General features: G+C 37.0%; 1 protein-coding gene across 7 annotated transcripts in view; it reads left to right on the top strand.

Moving 5' to 3' along the window:
• Positions 1 to 13,641, top strand: part of LOC135219392 (tyrosine-protein phosphatase non-receptor type 4-like) — a 523,112-nt gene extending 509,471 nt beyond the window's left edge. For all 7 annotated transcript variants that reach the window (XM_064256132.1, XM_064256131.1, XM_064256135.1 and 4 more), the window contains 6 exons: positions 6,393 to 6,653; positions 6,892 to 7,105; positions 7,411 to 7,540; positions 9,696 to 9,813; positions 10,434 to 10,600; positions 10,849 to 13,641. In XM_064256132.1, the coding sequence (XP_064112202.1) occupies positions 6,393 to 6,653; positions 6,892 to 7,105; positions 7,411 to 7,540; positions 9,696 to 9,813; positions 10,434 to 10,600; positions 10,849 to 10,935 (977 nt within the window). In that variant the 3' untranslated portion in view covers positions 10,936 to 13,641. The remainder of the gene's footprint in view (positions 1 to 6,392; positions 6,654 to 6,891; positions 7,106 to 7,410; positions 7,541 to 9,695; positions 9,814 to 10,433; positions 10,601 to 10,848) is intronic.
• Positions 13,642 to 17,131: the final 3,490 nt, after the last annotated feature.

Raw genomic sequence — 17,131 nt, 5'->3', positions numbered from 1 at the left:
AGATTTCAAATGATTTCGCAAGCGCTTTCCTATCACAAAGTCATTGTCTGGGTATACTAGATTCATAAATAGAGGCTCAAGCTGTACAGTAACGGTAGAGTGGAACACAAACATAGATAGGCCTGTAATCTGCATGAATAAGGACGCCAGTAATATGTCTATTCAGCGGCAAGCCCCTCACTTCCTTTTAAGTCAAGTCCTGCTTTTGTATATCCCTCTCCTTTCATCCATTGTGTTTATGTGCTAAATATGGGTTATTACAGAACGTCAGCAGTCTCAGATCAGTGGTATCTCCGGCGACTTGCCACTGTGTGGGACCCGAATCCATTTCGTGTTCCAAGTCTTATATATTTTGTTACTGGCTCCAACTTTACAGTCCCCGTGAATTAAAGATGGAGGATGGGCGTACTTATGGTCTATCTCCAGAACATTGTGTGCATTTTGAATAGCATCCTTTGCATCTGCTGTTGCTTTAGTGACAATTATCCGTTTTGTAATAATCATAAGAATGTATATTTCTTCTCCGCTTGGTAAATGTTACATCGATATGAAAAGCAATAAGATATTCAGAGCTTAAAGGAAATGACAAGGCAGCTAACTACGGAGTAATGAGAAGACAGCCGACCATTAACATCTATCCTGGGCAATATCAGCAACCCTTGTGATAAGAGGAAACTGAGTGAAAAGTGGCCCCCTAGTGACAGGTGTCATGCGTTAATTAAGCAAGATTGTTCACAATTAAAAGCTTGGTGTAAGTTGCCTCTCTTAATGCTTATGTTGGGAAACAGTTATCCCAAAATACATAATAGTTGACAGGTAGTTTTCAGGGCGAATAGCTTAAGTTCGATTATATACCGAAATTAAAAATACCTATTAGCGGAGTAATACTTAGCGAAGATCAAAGGGAAAAGAAGCACAGGACACACAATAGAGGTTTTTATATCTCAGTACACCAAAAGTGGAGCTGAACTTTTTCTTGTAATTTGGTTTTTATATTAGTCATCATGTATGATGCCCAGAGTGCTTGGTCCTATATCCTTGAGCAAAATTTTGATGTGCAGCTGCGGTCGATTGTTTATTCCAAGTCGAGTGGAGACTGTTGGGAGTGGCAACCTTATTTACAAAATTGCCGAGGGAACAGAGAGGCCGCCCATTCTCGAGAAGGAGGGAAAACCAAACTGCTTCGAAGGTTGAACCTGTTGTCCGAGATATGATGCAAACAAAAGGATTTCAAATACTCAGGAAGGAATAGAGCGACTTGAATTTAGTGAGATAAGCAAGCTTATTGTAATCCCTAGATAAAGATAATCCCAAGATAAAGAGGAAATGGCTCTTGAAATCGGGATGTTTATCGCTTTGTTAATTATATGTAATTACAGAAATTAAGAAGTAATCGGGCATTTCTAATATACGCTCATGTTTCTCGATAATACATTTATTATATTTTTAGTAAAAAGGGTAAATGAAACCTATCCGAGAGCATGTAGCTAAGTGCTCGAATGAAGTGTGCGTGTGTGTGTTTGATGTGTGTGTGTATATATATATATATATATATATATATATATATTATATTATATTATATATATATATATATATACTATATAATAACAACAATACACACTTGTTTATGAAATTATTACGTGATAATGCGCTTAATGTGGTTTCTGTTGTGGGGTTTCATTTGCAGAGCTTCTTGCTTCATGACAGTTCGCATTGAACATTCCACGTTGAACAGGTTGTTCTTGGAAACGGTCCTTCTCTGCATACATGGGGAAATATTGTCCGGGTTTTTCATTCACCGTGCTCGTGTGATTATCATGTGCACTATGTGTATGTATTTTGTCAGTATGTATATTATAATCTGGCCGGTGCGAGGAGTATGGTGTTCTTATGAAGTGAATTGTGTTAGATGATTGTAGAATTGTGCTAGTCTCGTAATTCTATATACAAGTTTATGCAACTAAAGGTAAGTAAAGATAGTCATTTTATAGATGCTGTTATTTGTTGGAAGTGATTATTCATTCATTCCGAATAGATGAAGAAAAAGGTAATTCCTCTTGGCAAAGCTAATGAACTTCCCACGATCACGACATGTATCTGAAATTTCTGTGTTATCTTGCTTTTGATACCGTGATTGCCTCTTATAATCACCCGCTGTCTGTCTTCTCAGAGCCCAAGGTTCTGGAGGTGTTGCCAATGATATGCCTCTTGTGTCAGTTCTCGTAGTTTTATGACGAGCAGCCTCGCTTTGATTTGCCTCAATTCGAAGTTGACACGTTAGGTTGATGATGGATTTCGACTTAGCGATTTTCACCTAGACATATGCAGGTTTTTGTTTTTTCTGTATCACTTAAGAGTCAAGACGAAGTAAATGTAGAACATAAGGCAAAGTTTGGTTCGAGACTACATTTTACACACACACACACACACACACACATATATATATATATATATATATATATATATATATATGTGTGTGTGTGTGTGTGTGTGTATATATATATATTATATATCTATATATATGTGCGTGTGTGGTGACTGTGTGTGTGTATCTGTATATGGTAGATGTATATATAATATAATTAAATAATATATATATAAATAATATATATATATATATAGATATATATTATATTCGATATATATATATCATTACTATATAGTGTGTGTGTGTGTGTTACAGAGATAGTGTTTACCCACTTCCGGCGCGCTTTAGAGCTCCGTGAAAGAAAATTGACCATAAAAAATGTTTCTCGCGTAGAAATAACTTGTAGAATCCCAGGAAATTCCTTGGCATGAACGTTAATGATGTGTAAGCAAGGACCAGCCAAGGGGGACTTAACACTAATATGAAATATACCAGAACACACGCCAGTGAGGTGACTACACTTTAGTATAGGGACTTTGGAAATGACCTTGTCCCCTGGCTTGATGAGATTATGACAGGAATCTTGTTAGAAAAAAATGTGATAAAAAGATACCCATCTTTATTGGCTGTTTATGATACGTTAGCCTTGTATCTAAACCCCTCCTAGCTCAGTGTAATCCCTTCTCTTCCGCAGAACTTAAAAACATTTATACCTGGAAATCTTGACATGATTTTTTTTTTTAAACCTAACTCTCCACTTCCTTCCTACGTCATTCTGTCTATTTCGTATCTGGTGTATCGTGCTGTTTAGGGACAAGAATCAATATAGCGTCAAGCAGGAGTAAATCTCTCTGCATATCTTTGAATAGTGACTGAGAGGTGTAACAAAAATAAAAATGATAATAATATTAAAATAAAAAATACCAGGTTCCGATTTGCACTCAGGCGATAAACAGAAGAATTAAAGTATTGTGGTCTAAAAGAATTTTCGTTTTAGTTGAAATTGTTGACCGATATAATCAATAGATTAAAGACAGGAAAGAACGACTAGAATGTATTTATGACTGATTATCAGATGATTTAGTGTATATGGATGCATTTGTGCATAAGCTACTACACGCTGTGTAAAGTGTAAATATTTTAGTGCAGGTATGTGTAATGTAAGTATGAGGGCAGGTATATACACTATTCACTGTACTGTAGGTACATATGGATTCCGTAATCTCTTCAGAAGAAACCTGGTTACGTACGGAAAGCTACGAAATGATTACTCGACAATTTGGACCCCCCCCCCCCCCCTCTCTCTCTCTCTCTCTCTCTCTCTCTCTCTCTCTCTCTCTCTCTCTCTCTCTATGCGTCGTATCAATATGTGAATGGTTTATGTAGATTTTATATGTTCTGTAAACATTAGATATGACACCATTAAAAAGTGAAATTGCATTATCAGTGAAATAAGGAGAATCTTAAAAACTGAATGAGGGCAATATTTTTTTTGTATTTAAGGAAGGTGTGTTGTTTCAGATTAAATGAAGGAAAATATGTTTATTAAAGGGTGATAAAAGTTTTTAATTGAATGAAGGAGTGTTTTTTAAATACATGTAGGAGAATTGTTTGTATTAAATTAATGTGAAAGGTTATTTTTATTAGATTGGTTAGTTATTTATTACATGAACGTGATTTTTTTTTATTGAATGAAAGTGAAAGGGAAAATTAGGCCAGAGAGAGAGAGAGAGAGAGAGAGAGAGAGAGAGAGAGAGAGAGAGAGAGAGAGAGAGAGAGACAAAAATGTCATCTCTTGTGAGTGTTCGCCCTTGAACTCTTTAGTTGCCAAAGGATTGTTGTAGTTCTTAGCGCCGCATTTCAGTCATGAATCAGGAGGAAGGACCATTTATTCTTTAACTAAAAGGAGACCATTTTCTTGTCTTATCTGTGAATTTTCCAGAGGACTCGACTATTCAGCTTAGGCTCAAAGTGTGCGTGTGGCTGTTTGTAATTGAGAGTTTGTATGCGATGTAGCAGTGGACTGTAACGAAGGCTTCCGACCGGTTTCTGTGTTAATCCAGTGGCGAGTGGATGGATGGGTGGCCCCCAGTAGTCGGTGGGTTAAATGGGGGAGGTAGTAGGTGATGGTGTGGATGGATGGGCGGTAATAGTTTTGTTTGCCTTGCCTGCAACGACCAAGCTTGCTCCAGATCCTCCTCCTCCTCCTCACCATCTCCATGGCACCCCTTCCTCCAATACCTTCACTCTCACTTCCTCCTCTTCAGAGCGACCTCAGCTGTTGCTATTGGTGTGTGCGTGTGTGTCTCTGTCACAAGTCCTCTTCTGTCTGTCTCTGTCTGTCTCTCTTCTAGATGCTGGAATTTGTACCGTTGCAACCTCGGCTGTGGATACGTTTTAAGTAGGCTGCATTTGTGAATTTGTTCTCTTAGGTTTTGCGATACGTGCCTGTGTAGTAGTGTCGTGGACTGTTGCTTCCATTACTTGAATGAATGAACAGGAACCGTTGAAATGATCAATTGGTATTGAATCGAAATCACGTTATTCCTGATTTGTAAATTCGATAATTGACTAAAGGTTTTTCCCTCGTCGCCTCCTGCCGTATCTCACGTCATTCGGCGAAATCGAACGCCTCATCGGTTTTATGATGAATAAAGATGACTTATCGCTCCCCGAGGGGGTATAATTCACGATCGAGTAAACCATTGTGAAACGCGAAGCCGATCCGGGGTCTGAGTGACGTCAGCTCTCAAGTACTCTTCTTACTTGATAGCGTAGATAAGATAAGTAGAATGCCTTTTGCATTAGGGAGGGAGGCCAGCATTTGAGAGTAGTGGCGGGCAGTGCAATAGTTCGTAGCGGAGTGATCAGTGGTGCGGTTTGCACGGTCGTCGGCAGTTACGAAACCATTTTTTTTTTTTTCCAAGGGAGGGGACGACCTCGCTTCATTGTTCTTTCATTATGATGTCAGTGTCTGTGCCACAGTCCCACAACCACTGCAATCAGTGTTTTGACCTAGTGATTCCTGCCCCCGTTGCTCATTATCACGACGGTTTACCCTTGCAACACCTCCACCCGCCCACGGTGTGGCATCAGCATCTGCGCCGCTTAAAACACCTACGATTGAAGGCCTTGTGGTCGTGGATTCCACAGCGATGTTAGTAGTACACAGTATTCGGGTTTGATCTTATTTTCGTTGTTCAACTTTTCTTGTTCCTCTCCCGGTCATTTTTCACTTTTCAATTATCAGTTTATTGCGACCGTTTTTTTTTTTACAGTTATTGTAGTATACAGTGATGTTAGGATTTTTTCTCTGCTATATTGCATCTGCTATGTTGCATATAATCCTTTCGTTCTGACAAGACTGGTGATTTTTATTTTAAGGTCTTATTATCTATATGTATTAATAATGAAAACCTAAGTCCGCAACTTATTTCAATGCGAATTCTCAAGGATGATGATTTTCATTGTTAAGTGGTAAATGGCGTTTTCTTAGGAGATGAATCCATATTTTCGTTGCAATAAAACTTTTGGGTTTTGATACTAAGTGAGAATACATTTGCCTCGCTATACACCAAAGATTTGCATCATGACCAGGGTCAGCTCTTATTTCAGTAAAAGAAGTGTACTTCTTTCTTCTCCTCAAGAGTGATGCCAGTGGAAACGGTCGCCTAATGCTCTTTTCCAGGTCCAAAGAACAAAAAGCGTGACCTTATGTGCACCCTTTCCTTGAGGATGGAAAATTTCTGATATTTCTGTGACGGAAAAACGTTCGGGTTGTTGTACAAGAAACTTTTTTTTTTTTTTTTTTTGCATTATAACGGTTTTGTAAGAAGTTTTCTCAAGTACACAGTTCGATGAAAAAGTCTTAATATTTATTTTGTTATATAGAAAAAATATATTCTAACACGAGGAAAATGTAGTAGGTTTCTTCATCATAACATAGTTGCTTTCTGTTAAGATGGCTTGACTCGAATTTAGAACTAGTATAGAGGTTATTTATTTATTTTGTTTTCATTGACAGTGTACCTTGCGGAAGAACTTGAAGAGCCTGCCTTCCAGTATGTCCCAGAGGCTCTTCCTTCGAGCGTCAGCAGCGTCGGCGTGTCCGGAGGCCAGGCCGCCCCGCTACACGAGTCTATGCTCTTGCTGACGGAGGGACTTGAAGCTGGTTCGCTGGTCGCGCAGTTCGAACAGTTGTACAGGAGAAAACCTGGGCTGACAGTCTCCGAGGCCCGAAGGCAAGAAAATGAGAAAAAGAACAGATATCGTGACATTTCACCATGTAAGTCAGTTGAGGATCCAGTCGTGTTTTTTGTGAAAGCGTTTCCTATGTACGAGAGTTATTGATATATTTTTCAATATGGTTTCTATCTGAAAAGTTGTATTTATATAGTAATGAGCCGAGTTATCGAGCTCTGAAAGGTAATATGAGCTACTGAAAAAATCTGGACAATTAGAATGAAAAATGACTCGTGTTCTACCATGGAGCTTGTCATTAACAGTAACATTTCATTTTACAGACGATACCACCCGTGTGCGTTTAACTAATGCCCCGTCAGGAGATTACATCAATGCCTCGTATGTTAATATGGAAATTCAGGGTTCAGGAATCATCAATCGATATATTGCCTGCCAGGGACCTTTAGCCGGAACCTGCGTAGACTACTGGCAGATGGTATGGGAACAACAGTCTACTCTCATTGTCATGCTCACTACGGTTGTAGAACAAGGAAGGTTAGTTGAGGACTTTCTTACATTTATACGTCCTAAAATCATGGCAGTCTTTTGGAAGTTTTATTAACTCATGATTATTTTGTTATGGTTTTCAATTCTGTTTTTATTTGGTTTCTGGTATAGATTTCATGTATTATGTGTAATATTAATTTTGCGTTCCATGAAGCTCATCTAGTTTGCAAACCATGATGTTCTAAGTGAGACAAAATTTTGTGAACTGCAATCACTTGCATGTGTAACAGACTTTCTGTATAGAGTCAATGCTAATTATTTATAAAATTTTATCAGTACGAAATTTCTTGCAGAGTGAAGTGCCACCGTTACTGGCCTCGTTTATATGAAACCGTAGATTATGGAACTCTTCAGGTGACTTGCTTGAAAGAAGAGGAGACTCCAGGATTTGCATTCAGAGAATTTACTCTCATCAACACAGAGGTAGGTTCAAACTCGGATGTCTATGTGTTTATTTTTTATCTGTAGGCAAGCTTTTATAGTTTAATTTTAATAACGTGGTGTATCACAGATATTTGGTTGTCATCTCTGGAAGAGGCCTTCATTAGCCAAGCCACAAGCTTGCGGCATCACCATTGCCTGCAGGAAACTCAATTTTAGTCCTGTTCTAACCTCTTCTTTTTGTTAATGGCACATCATCATCAGCCTTATTCTTAGATGTGTTCCTCAGGGTTCTGCTTTTACATACTTCGACATACTCGAGACCTTTTCCATAGTCTATTCATTATTTTGCCCATGGTCCAGCCTTCCACTGCATCTCCTCACTGTAAAATTGTTCTTTACCTACTTTAACTGTGATTTAGTGAGCCTATGTTCATTGGGACCCTTTAACTTGTATTGCAGTGCCTTAAAGATATTTCATATCTACTTCTGTCTCATATATTTCAGTTGTTATCCCCTCCAGGTCTATGAATCTGTTTGTTGGAAATGCTGTTATACTTACTTGTCAGTAGTTTGATGTTCAGATTAATTAAAGCACTGTACTGTATTTGTAGATATGACATGTCATAATACTAAATCTGCTGTTGAAGGATTAGTAGTGTTTTGGTGTGTGTGTGATTTTTTTTTTTTTTTTTTTTTTTTTTTTTTTTTTTTTTTTTTTTGGTCATGGTCACTTCAGGTTAGGGTGCTCATAATTATGTTTTGCTAATTAAAGGGAAAATCTTCCAATATTTTAGTTAGTATATGGGATAGCACAGTTAGTTACCTAATATAGGTTGGTAACCATACAAACAGTGTTCTCAAAACCTAATTTTTTGCATTGCCTATGTTGTGGCCTTCCACAAGATTGAATACTCATATTTAATGGGTATATTCAACTACATTTTCAGTTGTTTGTTATTGCTATTATTTATTAGGTATTCGTCAGTGGTTGGAATGTTGCCCTAGTGTTTTGGGAATCTCTTCATTCTCCTCATCTCAGTAGGATGAAATTGAAAGCAGGTTACTTATTGAATCTGCCGTGTCCTCTTCTCATGATCCACTGTCTCTACTACAAGTTGTCCCTGTTGGTTCTTTTCTCTCCAAAGGTGCCACATCCTTTGTTTACTCCTATGGAATTCAGATTGCTTAGGTTGGAGGCTTTTTGATGCACAAATGGAATTCCTAATCAATCCTTAAGTTTTGATTACTTTAATCATTCATATTACACTTTCTTTCATCCCTCTTAGTGGTCTTGCTTTTCATACCAGCATATTAAGAGTTTGGTTATTTATTCCATTTGCCATTCCAGAAATAGTGCTTTTTGTGGTGTTTTAGGTATGTATTTTCATATCATACTTGCTTTATCTGGTTAGATAGAATTTTCAAAAGTGAAGGCTTTTCATGTATACAGGGTTTGAATGGAAATGAGAAACTTGGCTACTTTAGACTGAGGGTATTATAAAGTAGTTTTTTAAGACCCTCATCAAAGGGTTGGTGAAAGACCAGACTCCTACCAGAAGACAAATAATCCTGTTTCGATCCCTCTCCTGCCCAAGGCCAACAGTTTATCACATATCTAGACTCATAGGGCTTGCCTAGGTGGAAACAGCCTGAAGGGACTGGTTAAAAACTAAATATGCCGAAAGTAATGCAGCTGGGATTGAAGGGATATTGCATAGAACCTACAGTACTTTCTTCAATGTATAGTAGTTGCCTTCATGAATTCAAGTACACAGCAAAGGAGACATCTGCCTACTCCACATTGTTGTAGTTAATATCCTTGTCTCAATAAACAAGGCTGTTAGCAATGCTGTCTGAAAAAAAAAAGCATGTATTTTATACCAAATGACCAAGTAATGTTTGTAAGTTTGCTAGATGTCTCTTTGGCTTGGTGCACTGTACACCAACATTCATGAAGCCAGCTGAGCTACATGAAGTACATATTGCACTGATATCCCCTTATGGAGCAAAGAATTCTGTCATTGCAAACTCATTTGGTTACTTTTTTAATTACAGTATCCAATTTCCTTAAGAAAAGAAAAATTTATAACAGTTTTGGAGGTACAATTTCATAAACACATTAATAAAAGCAGTGAATAAATATGTACAAAGATGTTATTTTGGAATGTTTTGAAGATTATTTTGTCTTTTGCAGAATCAAGATGAGAGACACATAACTCACATGCAGTACTTGGCTTGGCCTGATCATGGTGTTCCAGATGATTCAACAGAGTTCTTGAATTTTGTTGCCCAAGTTCGTCGTGCAAGAGCAGGTAAGGCAATTTGTGAAATCAAAGTAAATTTTGACATGTTTAAACTGAAGAGAGTATAAAAGAACACAAGTTTGATGTATGTATAGAGTATTTCGACATAAATAATGTACATTATAGTTAAGTATATCTTAGTTGTACCAGACCACTGAGCTGACTAACAGCTCTCCATTTGGTTACCTAACAACGGGACCTACAGCTTATTGTGGGATCCGAACCACATTGTATTGAGAAGTGAATTTCTATCACCAGAAATAAATTCCTCTGGTCCCTCGTTGGCCAAGCCGAGAATCTAACCTCGGACCACCAGATGTACATTATAGTAACTCTCATAAATATAATAAATGGAATTACACTGTCATAACTGCTGAATGGTGTAAATCTGATGAGCTTAAAGTTGGGTGTTTTAGTGATATGATTTTATAAAAATTATTTTAACATTCATGAAATTATGTGTGCATTATGTAAACTAAGCGCCATTTCATGTAACATATTGATAGAATGAAATAATTAACACCTTATACTATGGCCCAAACATGCAGAATTCATATTCTCACAGATATAACTAGCGAAATGTTCTTTCTTCATGCAGTATATGACTGATAAAGGTTGTAATCTTTCAGGAATGGTTGAACCTACCATTGTCCACTGTTCTGCGGGTATTGGAAGAACAGGAGTCCTCATCCTAATGGAAACAGCCCAATGTTTGATTGAAGCCAATGAGCCTGTATATCCCTTGGATGTAGTCAGAGCCATGAGAGATCAGCGAGCCATGATGATCCAAACAGCTGTAAGTTGTATTGGAATTGGATGAGTCATTCCTTTCACTCTTATATATGATGACATATCAGTACTACTGGACTTACTATTTAATGTACCTCTGTATTATTTTTGGAGTAACCTGTAAATTTATGCTTTGGAAAAAAATCACTTTGTTTTGCAAATATAATAAGCATTGGACTGCAGTAAACATTCCCATAGTGAATGTCTTGCAATCAAGAATTTTTTTATTGATATTTTTCCTTTTCTTTTATGCAGAGTCAGTACAGATTCGTCTGTGAAGCTATTCAGCGAGTTTATTCTGAAGGTCTCGTTAAACCCCTTGCAGAGTACCAACAGAGATGAGAGGATTTGGATCTCAAGGTCTGAGTGATATTCATCTAAGAAAGTTCTTTAAAGGTGTACATATCTTAGTCTAAATTCATAGGACATGATTGTCAAGGTTATAACTTGACAAGTAAAGTGAAATTTTCAATGCATCATTTGAAAATCGTGGAAAAGTATTTGGTTTTTCATTGTAGCATGTGACTTCTGTTGTAGAAGAGGTTTAAAGTGAAAAATAATGTAATTTTAAATTATAAGTTGTGGAGTAGAAAACTATACATATCCTATATTAGGAGTTTAAAAGGAAAAAATCGTTAGAAGAGCATACTCCCTCTTCAGAGAATGACACTCTTGGAGGAAGAAATCCACCCTAATCTTTTTTGCAGAGAGGAAATGGAAGACAGTGCATTTAAAAGGATCTCCACACTTACATTGTAATTAATTTGAGATTTTATTGATTTAGTTTCAGTGGTTTTTAAACAACAAGGAGTTCATTTTTATTCAGATTTTGATGCAAGGCATTTGTTTTGTCTTGGTAGAATATCAAAAGGAATATCATTGCTCAAGTCCTCATTACTTGTCAGCTTCTTTTAGTATCATGTTTTTATTAATTCAGAAGAATTACAAAATAAATCCTCCCATTTCCTTCATGCACATGTCAGTGTAAGTGAAACACTGTCTCATGCATGCATTAGTTGATCACCAACTAGCTTGTGCATTGGAGTGTGAATATTTCCAATGTTACTACTACCCTATTCCTCTTTGAGAGAGAAAAAGACAACATAACTTATCCTAGTGTTCGACTGTGAAGATTTTTGTGAAGATTTTTTTCCTTATTTATTTAATATTCGTTTGTGTATTTATGTATTTAGACCCTACAATGCTCCAATCTTGTGAAGAAACTTTTGCCACTTTTACTCTGTTCTAATCTCTTATGTCAACTTCTATCAGGATGCTCTTAAGCCTGGAGTGTAAAGTTTTTAAGTTAAAAAGAGAACTCTCTTGTCAGCAATGAGTTGATGAAATTGGAGCTTATGTCAATATCCACTGCCAAAATGTTTTCAACTCTTGCTTGCTGCATTTGCAAGTGTCATTGTTGGATGAAAGCCCCATTGAATGAGGCACCAGTGTTGTTATTGAACCATTGCCTTTGGTGTTGATGTAAAGTATACTGACACACACAGCCTGGATGTTAGCTTTATTAAATGTATAATTCCACTGACTCTGGATCTGTAGAATGTAATGGAGGCAAGGTAATGTAACACCACAGTACAGGGTATGTTCACCGTAGTGCCTATTCTCCATGGGTTTTGTACACTTAACCTAGTCAAATACAGAGTCATGTTACGTGACTTGTTATTGAGTGCTGATGTCTCTGCAAGAGTTTTTCTCAGATGTCCTTTTAACTCCCTGTTATCTCTCCATCCTTTTTCTCCCCTCTCCTCAGAAAAATAAAAAAGAATTGAAGTCCCCTGACCAGTATCTAGTGGTGGGACTAAGATGTGCCTTCCTCTTGTTTGTAAGAGCCAGACTGGAGCAGCTGACAATCTCATACTGGTGATACACACAGTCACCTTTAGATAAAAATGTCCTATGTTCAAATATTTGACAGGTATGTGAATGATGCTTATGGTGTTTGTATCATTCAGGTTAAATTTTGAATGATGTCCTACTCTGCCTTATAGGCTTATACCCTAGGGCAACTTGGGTGCTGCGTGCCCACTATACCACTCAGGGTATGGTAAACACAGAGACAACACACATTGCCTTGGACAATATTTTGATGTGCAAATTTTACCTGCTTTTAATACTGTAATGTCTTGCAATGTTTATAAATGGAAGATGGTTTTGATGATGAAATTTTGGTAGCTGTTTGAATGATTTGTCTGCTATGTCCATTGGTCTTCGATCAGTAGTATAACTGCTTGCAGATTTTATATGTGAAAATTAGCGTTCAAAGGGTTTATCTGTAAGAAATACTTTTAAGGTTTTGTAATGTATGGATTCGTGATAAATTATTTATTGTCAGGATTTAAGTAATGTGTACAAATCCTAAAACAGGTGTAGCCTTGTAATAAATGAAAATCATGTAACCTGTTATGAAATTGTCGGTATGTATTCAAATTGCAAGGGGGTATGGTGTATGAAACTGCTGTTAGAACACAGTTGTACTAAGTAAAGTAGTGTTGACTTGATTTTATAAAACATAGTAATATTTTGATAGTTCATTAAAATACAGTTCTGTAATGAGCGCTCTCTGCTTTCATTAGGCTATATACCCATATTTAGACCTACTACTCCCTAACCTTTTTGAAAATTCCCTCTTGATGGATGGATTATATATACCTTTTTTGAGTATCCATTTTTTGTGATTAATTTTTTTTTGTGTGGCTAACAGAAAATAAACAATGTTTATATTGAAAATGGAATGAAGTTTTTTCAACAAATATCAAGAAATTAAACTGGTTAAGTTAAATATGACCAGATAATCTAGTTGCTGGGGTCATATATTTTTTTACATTTCAAAAAGCCATTGAAATAGTGAGAGTGGGACTAACCAATGGACATTGCAATAACTGCAATTGTCAGTACAATGAAAGAAAAAATATAAAAACAAAAAAAATGTGCAAAAGGGAAAGTATATCTTTCCCATAAATCTTAACATCAGTGTGACTGGGAAATGTGTTGTATTTGACACAAGTGAGCAATAAAGTGGTTTATAATAAACTTTGTGTTTTATTTTGCAGGTATTTTCACTTTGTTTTTCCTCATTATATGCTGAAAACTTGTGAACTTGAAATTAATCTTGTAACTTTACAATTCATAAATAAGCTTCCGCTCCATACATTGTGGTTCCATTTCATCATGACTACTCTTCAAGGCAAATTTTATATGACATATATAGCATGATTGTGTAGGCTTAAAATCTAGGTCAATATAATCAAACTGTCTCATGAGTCTGTATCAATCATTTGATTTTTCACAGAAAAAAGTGAATACTGCATAACATATGTACCATTAACATTTGATCTAGAAACAGAAGAGTATATGATATTACAAATTTAGATTAAAATCATGCCAAATTTCCAAAATTATTACCTGATTTATAAAAAATTTTCAGTGCTTGCTCTACTTCATGTCCAATCCATCAAAAGGTGTCTGCAACTGTACACACCCCCTCCAAGAAAATTGCAGTGAGGCTGTTTTTTCATCGCTTTCAGAGCTAAGAGTTTTAATGGCAGGAGTCAGCAGAGAAGATGAGGATTTCTGGGTGACCCAAGCTGAACAGTGAATGGCTGGGAAGAGGTAAATCCTCTGGATGACAACAGAGAGGGAGTGACTGTCTGTGATGAAAGTTCAGGACCATATGGGTCAAAGATGCTGTAGTGCTGCTTTCTTAAGTATAAGGATGAAATTCTTTAGTGAATTTTTTTAACTGTGCAAGGATACCCAGAGGACACTTGATATCTCAATGCATTAGGAACTACGGGTTTAGACTTGGATTCCTCTTCGTCAACTTGACCTTGAGCAACAACCCTCATTCTGTCCTTGTGGATGTTCTCTAGCGAAGGAAAGCCCACAAATCAGGAACACATCCAAGTCATATCTTGCTAGAGATAGTATCAGGCATAAAGGCTGAACCTCATATCAAGGATAAAAAATGAAGATCACATCCTTCATATTGCATTTCCTTCGGTACCACTTCACTGTTCTATCAAGGGCAAAATAGAAGAAGTGAACTGAGTACTTTGCTGACAGCAACTTTGGTCCATTGGTTGGGTGAGAGAGCAGTAGGAGACAAAGGCAACACTTTATTATTCTTACATCAATCATTCAGTGTCACAAGACAATTCAAGAGACCACAAAAGTCAACCTTGTAGCTACTGCCATTCATGCCTTCAAGCTGAACTTCTGTGATGATATTGCTGATTTTGCCATTTATCACCCTTTACTAATTTCGCCAGTGCGAAATAACATCTTATGCTGAAACAATTAACACATTTCCCATAATATTTTCCTCTTACATATGGAGCAGTCTGTCCAGCATGCTTGTGTGAAACCACACATTATATCCCTTGAAATACCCTTAGGTTCACTGTGGTTGGGCTGTGCACCTAAATTTCAACTATCCATCCTTGCATGAATAGACTTATCTTTTAGGTACCATGTGCTGTAAAGTCAAACAACAAATGTGCTGTAGAATGTTGACAAATTATACAAAGATTGAAGAGACAGGATCTCTTCTCTTCAAACTTGGTGTTGACCAACACTTGAGGTCCCAATTCATTATTTATGAAAGGGATGTTTTGACATGGAATTGAAAATATTGTTGAACAATAATAATAAGTAGCACACCTTTTAAGATATTTCAAAAATATGCAAGATGCTTGCAAATTTAGGCATATGATCCGCATTGTTTTTAATCATTTTTTTTTTAGACGGTCATAACCATACGCACCAACCGATGAACCTCTTGACTGATGCTATGACCTTTGCTCCCAGTAGGGGGATAGTGCCATCACTGCACCTCATGGGGTGTACTGTAGACATTGCTAGAGTTTCTATGCAGTGTCCCTTCAACCCCTAGCTGCACTCCCTTTAATCTTTTTACTGTACTTCGATTCATGTTATTTTTCTTCCATTTTGCTATCCACCCACTCCTAACAATGATTTCATAGTGCAACTGCGAGATTTTCCTCCTGTAACACCTTTGTAACATTTTATTCTCAATTTCCCTTCCAGGACTGAATGACCTCACAGGTCTTGGCATTTGGCCTAAACTCTATATTCCATTCTATTCCAAGACCTTTGTTAGTTACAGATATTCTAAATATTGCTAATTGCATCCATAATGTTCCCTTTGCAAATTATCCAAGTAGCTGGGATTTACTAATTTGCTTGTTATTTAGCTGTACAGCATGAAGGTACCAAATAATCCTTATTGCTTTCAGGCATATTTTAGTAACAAAGGCCATGGTTTCAACGGAGTTGGCTTTAGATTTTTTGCCTAATTTTCACAGATGACAGTGAATCAAATATTTCCAAAATTCATTGGTTAAAATACATAGAGCTTCTGTCGAGAACCTCTGTTGTCTGCAACAACAAGAGACCACTGAGAGATCTTTGTTGCTCCGTTTTGAAATGATTGGGAATGGAGCTATCTAAAGGTAACAAGATCACATTTAGTCGAGGTAGGAGGGAAAACAAACTCATTTTTGGTATTAAGTGTGGAAAACAATGTTCTGCTCCTTTCAAATTAGTCTTTTAAATTCTGTTTGAACCACAAAGCCTAGAGGTCTACCCAACAATCATCAAAAGCTATTTCTTGATTATTTTTGGTTCTAACCTGGGCAGAAAGGGGCTCGAGTGCTGATCATTTGTATGTGCTCTATTAATATGGCACTGTGCAATGACCTTTGCCTCTGCTGCTCAAGATATTTTTTTAACCTATGTACATTATAAGAAACTATTTTGAAATCTTTGTAAACTTATAAGTTACAGAAGGATATACCTCAGAAAGAAGTCAGTCAACTCTGTCCCCACTGCATGTATTAGTGGCCTCAGCTGATGTTAATTGTGGCTTTCTCCTTACACGACTTCAACAGTTGGTTGATCCCTGTGTGGATATTTAATTTATGTTGTCCTATCGAGATAATATCCATCCTGTCTTTCTGTGTAGTGGCACTTTAGTTTGGAGAATATACATCCAAGAATGCGACGATGTTCTCAGAGGGGCAAGTTCTTCAAACCCTGCATTCAACTAGAAGACAAATTTTTGCCAGGAGGTACAGCAGGGTGGGGTCTGGTTAGTATCGAGCTCAAAACTTGCATTTTTAGGTTTCCGTAAATGTCTAACGAGGAACAGTATCCCTTCTCGGAGGGAAGGGAGATTTTTTCTGCCAGGTAATTTAATTCTTCTGGACTATTATATCAACTTAGTTGAAATCCTGTTTAACTCAGTTCAACTTAAACTGTTTTATGCCAATGGCAGCAATATTGTTGGCTCTACAAATAGTAATTTCCAGATTCTCTGTTTTCTAGGCTGTCCTATGTAGCTCTCTTTGGCTATATATTTAGACAAATTTTTAATAAATCCTCTTCCTCGAGGATGCAAGCAAGATTAGGTCGATTAACAACCTCAAATCTCGCCTCTAGCTTGTCTCCAGGAGAATGATTTTGACAATTCTACACAAAGCGCACAAAACATTTTAAAAAC

The sequence above is a fragment of the Macrobrachium nipponense genome, chromosome 1, assembly GCF_015104395.2.
Source record: "Macrobrachium nipponense isolate FS-2020 chromosome 1, ASM1510439v2, whole genome shotgun sequence".
Lineage (NCBI taxonomy): Eukaryota > Metazoa > Arthropoda > Malacostraca > Decapoda > Palaemonidae > Macrobrachium > Macrobrachium nipponense.
Note: the sequence above shows the minus strand (reverse complement) of the source record. Positions and strands in the feature narration are given on the sequence as shown.